Source organism: Bos grunniens, chromosome 1 (genome assembly GCF_055505025.1).
Source record: "Bos grunniens cultivar Pamir isolate PY7600 chromosome 1, Bosgru_T2T1.0, whole genome shotgun sequence".
Taxonomy (NCBI): domain Eukaryota; kingdom Metazoa; phylum Chordata; class Mammalia; order Artiodactyla; family Bovidae; genus Bos; species Bos grunniens.
The window spans coordinates 61,609,589-61,624,171 of NC_141165.1; the positions used below are offsets into that span (position 1 = coordinate 61,609,589).

At 41.7% G+C, this 14,583-nt stretch overlaps 1 protein-coding gene across 36 annotated transcripts in view; it reads right to left on the minus strand.

The window, feature by feature from the left end:
- Window positions 1–14,583, minus strand: part of PLD1 (phospholipase D1) — a 273,635-nt gene that overhangs the window by 59,626 nt on the left and 199,426 nt on the right. For all 36 annotated transcript variants that reach the window (XR_015161521.1, XR_015161559.1, XR_015161610.1 and 33 more), the window contains one exon: window positions 7,952–8,105. Coding sequence is in view for 31 of the 36 variants with exons in the window: in XM_086394443.1 (XP_086250569.1) it covers window positions 7,952–8,105 (154 nt within the window). In the remaining 5 variants the exon portion in view is untranslated. The remainder of the gene's footprint in view (window positions 1–7,951; window positions 8,106–14,583) is intronic.

The following is a 14,583-nucleotide window of genomic DNA, read 5'->3' on the forward strand; positions in this document are numbered from 1 at the left end:
CCTGTGAGGTTGATAGTGCATGATTCCCATTTTGCAAATGGGAAACAAAAGGTTGGAGACATCTTATTAGCAGAGCTAGAATCTAAGCTGAGTCCAAAGCCCTTTGCTCACATGCCTGGCAGGTTCACGGAATAAATACAAAGGCTTGTGCTATGCTGGAAACAGAAGTGGAGAAACAGGTCTCAGAAGGGTTTTGGCTTTTACACTGCATGAAATTGGGACGCACTGCAGGCACTGGAGCAAGGAGTGGCAGAATCTGACTGACATATTAAAAAAACAGCTGCTGTGTTGAGAATAGACCGTGCAGGGTGAGGGCTGAAACACGGAGACCAGTTGGGAGTCACTGCAGTGATCTCGGTGGGAGATGATGGTGGCTTGAGCAGTGGAGAGGAAGGTGGGGAGATCAGGTTTCGCTGATGCAGTGGACATAGAGTGTGACAAAAACAGGCATCAGGATGACTAAAAGGGCCTTGGCTTGAGCAACTAGATGAAGGTAGTTGCCATTAGCTGAGATGGGGAATTCTGTGGGTAGAGTCAGTTAGTGAGGGAAGACCAGGAATTCAACTTTGAACCTGTTGGGACATCTATTAAATATTCAAGTGGTGATACTAAGTAGGCAGTTGGATAAATGAATCTGGAGTTTGGGACAGAAGGTTTGGCTGGAGATATAATTTTGAGAATTGTCCACATATGTATACTCATAAAGCCATGTGATTGAGTAGAGACAGAGAAGAGGACCTCAACAGTAGGGGAGAGAAGGAGTAGTCAGTGAGGCTGCAGAAAAGCCAGAGGGTGAGTAGCCTGGATCAAAACAGTGTTAAATTCTGATGAGAACCAACCATTGGATTTAACAGGGTGGAGATCACAATGCTGTTACCCTCTTACTATTTAAATATGTAGATTTACATCATCATTTTTAATGACTGCAGAATTTCCAGTTATGTGAAAATTTATTAACTAGCTCTTTTATTATGACCTTTTGGGTTATTTCCAGTTTTCCATTATTATAAACAAAGCTATAATGAACATAATTTATTCATCACATATAATTACTTTGTGAATTTCTATGATTATTTCACTCAGAGAAATTTAAAAATTAAAATTCCTGGGTCAAACATTATGCAAAATTTATCTCAGGAAAGACTGTTCCAACACATATAATATTTACCATGCGTGTTCTCCCCAGTCAACTCCAATATTACCAATACCTAAAAAAGCTCAGTCAGATTATGGGGATAAAAGGGCATCTCACTTTAGTTTTAGTCTGCCCTTTTTCTGTCGTATAAAAATTCTCTAAAAGGGAATTCCCTGGTGGTCCAGTGGTTAAGACTTGGTGCTTTCATTACGAGGGTCTGGGTTCAATCCCAGGTCAGGGAACCAAGATACCAGAAGCCAAGTGGTGCAGCCAAAAAAATAAATAAATAAATTTTAAAAGTTATCTAAAACAAATGAATCTGGCACCTGGGCTCACTATGATTCTTAGAGTTTTATGACCTCAAAATTCTACTTCTACTTCAAATTATGTCTTCCAGGTGGTGCAGTGGTAAAGAATCCACCTGCCAATGCAAGAGAGGCAGGAGACACGGGTTCCGGCTCTGGGTCGGGAGATCGTCTGGAAGAGGAAATGGCAACCCACGCCAGTATTCTTGCCTGGAAAATTCCATGGACAGAGGAGCCTTGTGGGCTACAGTCCATGGGGTTGCAGAGAGTTGGACATAACTGAGCACGAACACACACATGCAGACTATACAGGGATAACTTTCAAAAAAGATCCTAAAGGATGATGTTTGCACAGATGCTGCTGCTTCTTAAGACCCAAAGCAAAATTTAACTGTGTCAAATTTGAAGGACAGTGCAAGTTACAACAATAAGCCAATTATAATAATGTCTTTGATTTGGGTCGGGTCTAACCAGCTGAAAACAGCAAAAAAGAATACTTCTGTGACTTCGCTTTTAAATGAGAACAAGAGGAGGGAATGTGTCTGTCAAGTTATCAGTTTAGAACTTGTGAGTAGAAAAAGTATTTATATAAGCCTATAACAGATAATATTCAGTAATAAATTATTTTGCCTGTCAGTTTAATTATTAAACATTTATATTAAAAAGTACAGTAAATATAATATGAAGTACCCTGGGTATTTGGGGATTAAGGTTTCAGAGAAAATGAATTTGATTTTGTGCTGATGTGAAAAATGGCAATTATTGAATGTTTATTGTTTACATTATCAGTGGGACAGTAGGAAAGGCACAGAAAATTGTCTGTTCTTTCCACTGCTCATGTCTACCACTGTCATTGATTCTGACCTCTACCTGTGTGGCTACTGGTTTCTGTTGAGTGATGGCTACATCTGTAAAGTCTGGATAATTTTCTAGGACTTAATGAACTGTTTGGCATGTAGTTGTAATATTCAGTGCAGTACTGTGATGGTTGATTCTATTTAGAACTGATGCCACATCGAAATGTGTCTATTTCCATTCAAAAATAAACCAGATGGGAAATGGATTGAAGTTGCATTTTTTTAAGGGGGAAAATGGCTCGACTCTAGGTCACAACGTTTATCTTTGAGAATATTTCCCAGTGAAAAGAGCTAAAATCAACATAAGGTTTTCATGGTGCTTTTTAATGGATTATTTGTGTCTGCTATTGTGGAAGAGTGAAAATGCTTGTTCAAGAACAACTGCTGCTTTAAGACAGTTTAAAAGTTGCCAAGAAAAATAAAGCACCTAGGGACAAACTTATCACGAAATGTATAGAGTCAGCAAAAAGCCAAAAGGACAACAACAAAAATCTTTCAGTTCAGTTCAGTAGCTCAGTTGTGTCCAACTCTTTGTGACCCCATGGACTGCAGCACGCCAGGCCTCCCTGTCCATCACCATCTCCCAGAGTTTACTCAAACTCATGTCCATTGAGTCGGTGATGCCATCCAACCATCTCATCCTCCGTTGTCCCCATCTCTTCCTGCCTTCAATGTTTCCCAGCATCAGGGTCTTTTCAAATGAGTCAGTTCTTTGCATCAAGTGGCCAAAGCACTAGAGTTTCAGCTTCAACATCAGTCCTTCCAATAAACACTCAGGACTGATTTCCTTTAGGATGGACTGGTTGGGTCTCCTTGCTGTCCAAGGGACTCTCAAAAGTCTTCTCCAACACCACAGTTCAAAAGCATCAGTTCTTCGGTGCTCAGCTTGCTTTATAGTCCAATTCTCACATCCATACATGACTACTGGAAAACCATAGCCTTGACCAGATGGACCTTTGTTGACAAAGTAATGTCTCTACTTTTGAATATGCTGTCTAGGTTGGTCATAACTTTCCTTCCAAGGAGCAAGCGTCATTTAATTTCATGGCTGCAGTCACCATCTGCAGTGACTTTCAGTTCAGTTCAGTCGCTCAGTCATGTCCGACTCTTTGCAACCCCATGAGTCGCAGCACACTAGGCCTCCCTGTCCATCACCAACTCCCGGAGTTCACTCAGACTCATGTCCATCGAGTCAGTGATGCCATCCAGCCATCTCATCCTCTGCTGTCCCCTTCTCCTCCTGCCCCCAATCCCTCCCAGCATCAGAGTCTTTTCCAATGAGTCAACTCTTTGCATGAGGTGGCCAAAGTACTGCAGTTTCAGCTTTAGCACCATTCCTTCCAAAGAAATCCCAGGGCTGATCTCCTTCAGAATGGACTGGTTGGATCTCCTTGCAGTCCAAGGGACTCACAGTGACTTTGGAGCCCCCCAAAATAAAGTCTGTCATTGTTTCCTCTGTTTTCCCATCTATTTCCCAGGAAGTGATGGGACCAGATGCCATGATCTTAGTTTTCTGAATGTTGAGTTTTAAGCCAACTTTTTCACTCTCCTCTTTCACTTTCATCAAGAGGCTCTTTAGTTCTTTGCTTTCTGCCATAAGGGTGGTGTCATCTGCATATCTGAGGTTATTGATATTTCTCCTGGCAATCTTGATTCTAGCTTGTGCTTCATCCAGTCTAGCATTTCTCATGATGTACTCTGCATATAAGTTAAATAAGCAGGGTGACAATATACAGCCTTGACGTACTCTTTTTCTTATTTGGAACCAGTCTGTTGTTCCATGTCCAGTTCTAACTGTTGCTTCCTGACCTTCATACAGGTTTCTCAAGAGGCAGGTCAGGTGGTCTGGTATTCCCATCACTTTCAGAATTTTCCACAGTTTGTTGTGATCCACACAGTCAAAGGCTTTGGCATAGTCAATAAAGCAAAAGTACTCCTGCTTCCAATAATGAAAATCCTAAAGCATTACTGAAGAATAAAAATTCTGAAGAAACTGAAGTACATACCTTGTTCTTCACCAGGATGGCTCAATATTATAAAGACATCAGCTCTTTTTATATTAATCTATACTCCAGTATTCTTGCCTAGAAAATCCCATGGACAGAGGAGCTTGGTGACCTACAGTCCATGGGGTTGCAAAAGAGTCAGACACAACTAAGACACTAAACAACAGCAACAATAAACATACTGTAGTCATGATCAAAAAACGAATGAGGGAACTTGAATAAACAGTGTTAAAGTTCATGTGGAAGAATGAATAAGTGTAGCCAAGGTTATTTTGGAAAAAATATACTAATTTGGGGAAGTGGTATGGTAGGAAGGAAGTAGTATTAAAGTGCACAGCTATGATAATTAAAATGATACCACACTAGCATGCAAGTCAGCAGAACTTTAATAGGAAGCAGTAGAGAGTACAAATAGGTTAGGATGTATGGCAGTTATGTTTACAGCATAAACAGGCACTGGTGGGCTGCTGTCTATGGGGTCGCACAGAGTTGGACACGACTGAGGCGACTTGGCAGCAGCAGCAGGCCATGAGGGGCGGAGAAGGCAATGGCAACCCACTCCAGTGTTCTTGCCTGGAGAATCCCAGGGACAGGGGAGCCTGGTGGGCTGCCGTCTCTGGGGTCGCACAGAGTCGGACACGACTGAAGTGACTTAGCAAACAGGTACTGCAGGCTAGAGAGGCAGACAGTACTGCAGTCATGCACTTCTGGATCAGCTGGTTTCTCCAGCAAAAAGAGTTAGAGTCCCTACTTCCTTTCTAACATTAAAATAATTTGCAGATGCTGAATGTAAAATATAATATCAGGGACTTCTATGGTGGTCCAGTGGCTGAGACTCCACACTCCCACGGCAGGGGACCTAGGTTCAATCCCTGGCGAGGGAACTGAATCCCACATGCCATAAGTAAGAGTTCACAGGCCACAGCTGAAGACCCGTGTGCAACTGAGACCCAGTGCAGCCAAAGAATAATAAATGAGTAAATAAATATTAAAAATAAGTAAATAAATATCAAAAAATAAAAACTAATATTAAACAAGCACTAGAAGATAAAATATAAGGAAATAGGAAATATTTTGTCTTGGGTTGGGGAAGCTATGCTAAGCATATTAATTAAAATGGGGAGAAAAAAGAAAAAACTGATAGATTTGATTAATAAGAATTGAAGTTTCCCCCAAATGCTATAAACATGATTGAAAAGCAATTGGCAAGTCAGATTTGCAACAAATGGGAGAAAGAAATTAGCCTCTTGTATACTTAAGTTACTTATAAGTCATTAAAAGAAAGTGAAACATCCCAACAAAATGGACAAAGGACATGAATAGTCTAGACAGTTTACAAAACAACAAGTACAAATGGGTAATGGATACATTTCTAAACTCTCAAATTGCACATTAAAAAAAAAAAGGGAATTCATTTTGAAACCCAACAAATCAGCAAAGATTAAATAAAATAACAATTCAGAAAAGATGGGAGGAAAAAGCCCTCTAAAACATTGTTAGAGATACAATATGATGTCAGAGGGCAAAGGAAACTACACACTTCCTTTTGCTAGAAATTCCAAGGTTAGGATTTAGTTAAGGAAACAATTAAGAAGGTGAGCAAGATGCTATGTACAACCACACCCACTTGTGTAAATCAGTGATAAATCTGTGTGTTACTGAGGTTCTCCTTAAAGAAATTATGGCATACTCATATGACGTGATACAATGCAGACATTAAATGTAATACAATGTAGCTATTAAATGTTATAGAACACAATGACATGGAAAAGTGTGTGCAACATTGTTTAAATAATAAAGAACTTTGTGGAACTACAAGAACCCAATTATGTTTTAAAAAAGAAATACAACACAGTGATATTTATGTATAGAAAAAAGTGGAATGATATACACACCATGTTAAAATTATTAGCCCTGGATGGTGGGATTACAGATAAAACTTAATTTTCTTATTGCTTTTCTGTGTTTGCCAAATTTTCTCTAATGAAAATATGTTGAAATCAGAGCTCTCTGCCTCTATAATTATTATACATTTAGAAATTTATAAAGAAGCCCACACCTTTAAAGAGAATACTTAAGTTCTCATGGAACTGAAAAGGTATGACATTTATCTCTAGTTTACAGGAGGAAATATTTGTTTCCCTATATAACCTGCAGAAGGCAATCAATGGGTTGATTAACAGGGTGCTGATTTTAAACTCTCCCCTCTAAACAAAACAAATTAACATTAGAAGCTAGTTGAAATATCAATAATCAGAAAAAAAAATCTTACTGGCAAAACAATTAGTAACAAACGTGAATAAAAAGAGAGGTCTGACATATTCTGAGGGATGAATTTGCTGAGTTCCTGAGGCAGAGGGAGCAGAGTGAACTGAAGCTTGGTTCTCAAAAGCTGGAGTCTGGAGTGGGTAGGAGGGAAGGGCCTCCAGCGTTTGCAGGAGGTAAGGGCTGGTGGTGTGCTTGTCTGCCAGTGAGTCATTTTCCAGAAGCGACTGTTAACATGGGAAAGGTGACAGCAACAGCCCTGCAACCTTTCACCAGAAAGCTTAAAGTACCACCTTTAACTGGGGGCACTTGTCTCGATCTCACTGCAGAGACCACACTGAAATCCCAGCCTGGCCAATATAGTTCTCTGTGTGTGCTTCCGTCACTCAGTCCTGTCCAACTCCGTGTGACCCTGTGGACTGTAGCCCACCAGACTCTTCTGTCCATGGGATTCTCCAGGGCAAGAATACTGGAGTGGGTTGCCATTTCCTTCTCCAGGGGATCTTCCTGACCCAGGGATGAAACCGGGGTCTTCTTCATTGCAGGCAGATTCTAGAATCATACAATTGTGGACTTCCTGAAAAAGCTTACGGGGGGAGGGTGGCTGGGGTGTTCCATAGACGGTGGGAGCTCAGTGTGTCTGTAGTGACGGGGGAGGAGGGAGAGGAGATAAGAAGCCATTCGGAAAAAAATAAAGAAGCCATTGTGGAGGGAACAGGGAAGTGACAGGATCTGAGTTAGGTTCTCGAAGGATCACTCTGTCCATCGACACTGGAATACAGGGGCTGGGATGGGTCCGGTTAGAGCCATGCCTAGGAAAGTTCTGAGTGACATTTAATTGAATGAAGGACTCATTTAGGGCCACACAATCCTTGGTTCTCAGCCCAATGCTCTCTCCGCTGGACCACAGATTTGTTTAAAACTCACATCTTCCTGTAGAAGATCAGGAATCTTCTATGTCTGGAGTCATCTCAAATCTGAGAACTGAAGTTTCTGCATTTAAATTTAACAGCAGTAATCTCTAGCATCCTCCTTTAGTGATTTTAAAAATCATAGCCTTGTATCACCAGAACCATTTCAATTTCTAAAAGTGGACTTACTATAAAAAACTTAAATTAGACACTAGGTGGCTTGACTTGGTCCTAAATCTATTAATAGATTTAAAATGCTAGTTTTTTTTTTTTTTACACACAAAAATAATAAAAGCTATTAAAATAGGAAATGTTTGTGCCCCACACAAAGCCATTTTGCACCCCATCCTGCGTTCTGGGGACACTGTTTTGAAAAAAGAAGAACCTGGAGATGGCAGGTGTGCTGAGAGTTAAGAGGCTGGGCTGGGTCGCAGTGCCTACCGCAGAGGGACACCCAGCTTCAGAGACCCACCGAAAGCATTGAAGCCGAAGTCCTTGGGCAAATCGACCAGCTTGGTACTCTTTTCCATCCATTACCGAAGGGACTGTCTCCGTGTCCTGCACAATGACAGCCATTTCACTGTCTCGCTTTCCCAGCATGCTTCGGTCATTTATGTTGGCAGAGCCTATAAGGAGAAACAGTGCAACTGAACCATTTTCTTGTCGAGGGAGACACTCACTTATCCTCCAGAATTGATTCTTCCTTGCTAAATAAGCCCTCATTTTGTTTGGTTATCAAGAGGTGTGGTGCTCTAGGGAAGCAGTGACCTCCTTAACCCAGGGGTGAATCTCGATCAGTCTAAGTCAGCCATGGTCATGACATTATTTCTGCCAGTGACTGCTTAGAAATGGGCACTTGTCATGATTCTAGCCATTGAAACATGAAGGCAAATCTGCCAGGGGCTTCTGAGAAAGTTTTCTACTTCTTCTTAACAGACACAAGAACAGGATGTCTCTTCCAGTCTTTGGATACTCTGGCTTGAAGGGTTGTATGGAAACAGGATTCTAGGAGCTGTAGCAGCTCTTTTGTAACCAAGAGGACAAACAGATAAATTAAAGACAGCAGAGCAGAAAGAAGAAAGACTCTGGGTCTTTAAGTCACTGAATTAGCCAACTCTAGAACTTCTTACCTTCTTACCTTATCTTTCCTATTGTTTCACATACCTCTAGCTGAATTTTCTATCTTGTGGCTCAAGGGATTCTGACTGATACAATCATTAAGCACACAAAGAAACAAGAATGCTTATCAGTTCAGTTCAGTTAGCTTTTATGCTTCATAATTAAATTCTGCAGACTTTAACTCATGGTCATATAATTATAGATGTCAAAACCCAAGAAGACCTTCACAGCAATATAGCCCACTCTCAAATACAGACTATCATTAGCGGCTATGGGTTTCCGTTCTCTTGCCTCACTTGAGAGGCACACCAATGGCTTCTGTATCAACTTCTCTCCATTCTATTTTTGAATCCACATGAGCTGAGAATGTCAACTTTCACATGTATTTGAATATTAGTTCAATGTGTATCTTCTGCGTTCCCGTCATGTATTGTCACTTTTTCTGCATTAATCATCAAGGATCCATTTTGAATCCTTGAGGTATTCTACAAACTACAGAAGGGCCTGCCTGATTCTCTTTTTCCTTCTTGCCCCTCTTGCTCTAGCCCCACACTCCACTGCTTCTGCAGACTCAGAGCAGAAGGGTCAGGTTGAACAGGAGCTCGAGGTTACCCTCTGTGATGGGGGCCATCAGGGTGGAAGGTGTTAGCAGCCCTGCCCCAAGCCCAAATGGCAGGATGCTAGACATGAGAGGAAGCCGGCTCCTCTTAAAGAGATTTCACTGCTGTTTGCCACAATATTGCATGCATGCATGCATGCTAAGCCACTTCAGTTGTGACTTTGTGACCCCATGGACTGTAGCTCGCCAGGCTCCTCAAGACCCACTCCAGTACTCTTGCCTGGAAACTCCCATGGATGGAGAAGCCTAGTAGGCAGCAGTCCATGGGGTCATGAATAGTTGGACACGACTGAGCAACTTCACTTTCACTTTTCACTTTCATGCACTGGAGGAGGAACTGGCAACCCACTCCAGTGTTCTTGCCTGGAGAATCCCAGGAACGGGGAAGCCTGGTGGGCTGCCATCCATGGGGTCGAACAGAGTCGGACATGACTGCAGTGACTTAGCAGCAGCAGCAGAACTGGCAGAAGGGTTCTTTACCACTGGTGCACCTGGGAAGCCCTTGCCACAATATTGTCACATAATTAACATACAAATCTATGATAACTGCGGATATGAATAGTACCCCACAGGGACTCTGGGTGACAGAGAAAGGATGGAACACCTCACAGAAATTTGGGAGCACTACTAGGGTGCTGTAAGGTGAGCCCCACCTTCGAAAAATGTTATTTTGTTAGTGACAAATCAACTTTTACACATACACTTACATTTTAATCACACTATAAAATTTGCCTCCTCTATTGCAGACAAATAACACTACAAAATTTGTCTTTGGGCTTGACATTTGGCCCAGCATTAATTTGGACAAAGTTATTTAATCTTTCTCAGCTTTAATTTAATCTTTTATAAGTCAAGATCATAATATAGACCTTGTCGGGTTGTTGTGAGCATTAAATAAGACCCACGTGAAAGCACGTACTGATCTATAAACTGCTCCACAAATTCTAAGTATTATTGGCATTATTATCAGATACTGTTACCCGGATAATATCTGCACTAGAGAACCTGCCTCAGGAGGGGGAGATTTGCTAGCACATAGCATTTGTAGCAAAGAAGCCTCCTCTCTGCATGAACTGCCCCTTACCCAGGTGTGTGAACTGTCAGGGGTGAGGAGTAAGGTCCCCCAAGTGCTGCTTTGGGGCTTACAAGGTGGCTCAGTGGTAAAGTATCCTCCTGCCAAGCCGGAGACACTGGTTAGATCCCTGGGTTGTGAAGATCCCCTGGAGTAGGAAATGGCAACCCACTACACTATTTTTGTCTGGAAAATTCCATGGAAGAAGAGTCTGGCGGGCTATACAGTCCTGCTGCTGCTGCTGCTAAGTCGCTTCAGTCATGTCCGATTCTGTGCGACCCCATAGACTGCAGCCCACCAGGCTCCGCCGTCCCTGGGATTCTCCAGGCAAGAACACTGGAGTGGGTTGCCATTTCCTTCTCCAATGCATGAAAGTGAAAAGTGAAAGTGAAGTCGCTCAGTCGTGTCCGACTCTTAGCAACCCTGTGGACTGCAGCCTACCAGGCTCCTCGGTCCATGGGATTTTCCAGGCAAGAGTACTGGATTGGGGTGCCATTGCCTTCTCCAGCTATACAGTCCACGAGGTCTCAAAGACGCAGACACCATATAGAGTAGTGCTGGGACGTCACTACCACATGTTCCCAGCAGAGGCCGCTGTTGGGCCGGGGCTGCTGAATTGGAAAGCCCTTGCTCTTCACTGTCTGGCAGCCTGAGCATACGAGCCCTCCGACACACATAGGCATATACACACACACACACATTTTCACACCGGTCCCTCTAGACTCCCTCCCAGCACTGTGAGCCCCACACTCGCCAGCAGAGGAATGCATTCCTGGCATTCTGAACTAGAATTCTTAGAGGGTGTGTTTTCTGGTACTTCCAGGGTCCATCAGGAGTCTCCCAGGGCACTCACTCTCACCCACACTGGATAAGTGAGTGTGCTTGTCTTGTGCTCATGCTCAGTCATGTTTGACTCTTTGCGACCCTTTGGGCTGTAGCCCACCAGGCTCCTCTGACCATGGAATTTCCTAGGCAAGAATACTGGAATCCTTCAGGGGATCTTCCAGACTGAGGGATTGAACCTGCGTCTCCTATGTTTCCTGCACTGTAGGCAGATTCTTTATCCACTGAGCCATCAGGGAAGCCAGGATAAGTGAGTTGGCTACTACTTATTAGGAATGTGGAGAAGGGGAAGAGAAAACCTCAGATGAATTTAATAAATGAGATACTAAAAATGAGGTATTGATGGATGTAAATATATCTCCCTTTTTGTTGTTAAACATTCCCATATTCTGAAAATCAAATTCAGAACAGCATGCTATAGTATTAACCCATTTCTACAGAAAATATGAGGAAGAAGAGTGGGCAAGGATTCTAGGAAGATACACACTGAAGGGTTAAGGATGGTGAGTGCTTTCTGGCAAAGGGAAGGAGACACTACGGGAATTTTGACCTTTTACTCTATATGAGTCCTTAGAATTTGAATTGTTTTCAACAAATGTACTCTGTATTTTTATGGTGACTGCAATCCCTTGGTTTATTAGGACACTGTCTCGATAATTTAAAACCACTTAAATTTTGGAAAATGACCTTTTCTAAGCCTGTTATTAGGAACTTTTTAAAATACTGTGAAATATAGCAAAATAGAAAAGAGTATATGAAAACTTATAAGTACAATTTAAGTAATGACTTTAGAAAACCATTGAATTTATTATCCAAGCTGAAAAACAGAACATTACCACATTCCAGAAGTCCTCAGCTACCTTCCCATGGAAGTCCTTCCCATCCCAGGAGAGAAACTTTATATAGAATTTTGTGTTCATTATGTTAGGATGATGTTTTCCTAAACAAACAAGTTTACTTTAGGCTTATTTTTAATTTGTGTAAATAGAACTAAATAGTAGATAATCTTTGGAGGCTGGCTTCTTTCATTCAACATCATATCTTTGGGATTTATCTTATACATACCGTAATGCATTATTTTCCTTAAATGAGCACCCACACATCTACTTACTCTTTCTACTGTTGACGGGTGTTTGGGAGTTTCCAGAGTTTTGCTGTGATACACAGTTAAGTTCTACATCGATGTGTATATGTTTCCTGATGTGCACATGTGGGAGTTTCACGGGGCTCTGTACACAAGAGTGGGTCCCTGGTGTTGCTTAGTATTGCCAGCACTTGGACTGTCCAGTTTTTGATTTTTGCCAATTGGTATTTTGAAAACTTGCTCTTTTCCTCATTACCATATTAATGAGGATGAACATCTTTCATATATTATGGGACTCAGGTATGTCCTTTTGGGGGTGCTCCTATACAATTCCTCTGCCCATCTTTCTTTGGATATTGTCTTTCCTTGTTGATTGAGTTCTTTATATGTTTTGAATGGGCTTTCCTGGTGGCTCGAAAGGTAAAGAATCTGCCTGCAATGCAGGAGACCTGGGTTCAATCCCTGGGTTGGGAAGATCTCCTGGAGGAGGGCAAGGCAACCCACTCCAGTATTCTTGCCTGGAGAATCCCCAGGGACAGAGGAGCCTGGTGGGCTACAGTCCATGGAGTTGCAAAGAGTATTAAGTGTGTTGCAAATACTCTTTTTTCAGTTCGTGGTTTATCTTTTTATTTTACTTATATAGCATATTTTGATGAATAAAGTTCTGAATTTTAATGCAGTTAGATTTATCTATCATTTCCTTTGTGATTTTGCTTTTTTTAAATGTCTTGTTTAAGAAATTGTTAATTCTCCTGTGATAGACAGAATAATGACCCCTAGAGATGACTATTTCATAATACCCAAAGTTGGTATGTTATATTACATGGTAAAGGGGAATTAAGGCTGCAGATGGAATTAATAGATGGTGCTAATCAGCTGACCATAAAAATAAGGACATTATCCTAGATTATCTAGGTGTTCAGTATAATCACAAGAGTCTTTAAAAGTAAAGGGAATTCAGAGAGAGATGTGGTTACAGAAGAATGGGTTGACACTTTGAGGACTTTCAGAGAGATGTAACATTGCTGCCTTCAAAGACAGAAGAAAGGGACCATGAACTATGGAATGAGGGTGGCCACTCAAAGCTGGAAAAGGCAAGGAAATGGATTCTCCTTTGTGCTAAATTGCTTCAGTGTTGTCCTACTCCTTGTGACCCCATGGACTGTAGCCCACCAGGCTCCTCTGTCCATGAGATTCTCCAGGCAAGAATAGTGGAGTGGGTTGCAACCCAGGGATCGAACCTGCATCTCTTACATCTTTTGCGTTGGCAGGCAGGTTCTTTATACTAGCTCTATCTGGGAGGCTTCTAGAAGGAACACAGCCCTGCTGACATCTTGATTTTAACCCAGAGAGATCTATGTTGGACTTCTAACCTACATAACTTTTAGATAATAATTTTGTGCTGTTTCAAGTCACTAAGTTTGTGGTCATTTTCTACAGCAGTAATAGACAACTAATACACCAACTCTACCCTACTTAGGCCTATGTGTTTTAATTAATTCACTTATTTATTTTTGGCTGCACCATGCGGCATATGGGATCCTAGCTCTCCCACTAGGGATCAAACCCATACTCCCTGCATTGGAAGTGCAGGGTCTTAACCACTGGACCTCCAGGGAAGTCCTTAGTGGGCGACTCAGTACTTTCTAACTGCTTTGTTCCCTGTGCCTCCAGTTCAGGAGTTCTCAGCTTGGCTGCACAGGAGCATCATCTAGGAAGCTTTCAAAAGATAATGGTGCCAAAACAAAAAAAGAAAGCAAAAAAGCCTTGATACCTGGGCCCTAAACCAGACCAATTAATCACAGTTTCTGGAAGTAGGAACCAGGCATTATTAGTATTTTCTCCTAATATCACTCCATTCTTTTATCAATTAACCCAACTTTCTTTTTGAGGGGGAGAGGATCTATTTGAAAGTAAACTGCAGACATGAATAAACTTTCCCCTAAATGAGAGTTCCATTTATCTGAACTCAAACCCATCTGTGTTCAAAATTGTTCTGTGGTGACAGTGAAAACATCTGATTAACTGAGTCAAGATAGGAAGACTCCTATCAGAGTGATGGAAATATTCTGTATATTGTTCTGGGTGGTGATTACATAAATGTAAACATATGTGAATATTCATTAAGCTGTACACTGAAGTTTTGTGCCATTTACTATATATAATACATTAATTAAAAAAGAATAGTCCACGAAAAACACAAAAAAAAGAGCCACTAGGCAATCCTAAGGCAGTCAGGGTTGTGACTCATGGGATTCGCTCTTTACCAGGGTAGCCTTTCAACTACAGACACTTACTGAAGCCTGCCTTTAAGCACCGAGATCCATTCCCTCCATGGGGTTTCCCACATATCACCCTTGCAGACTG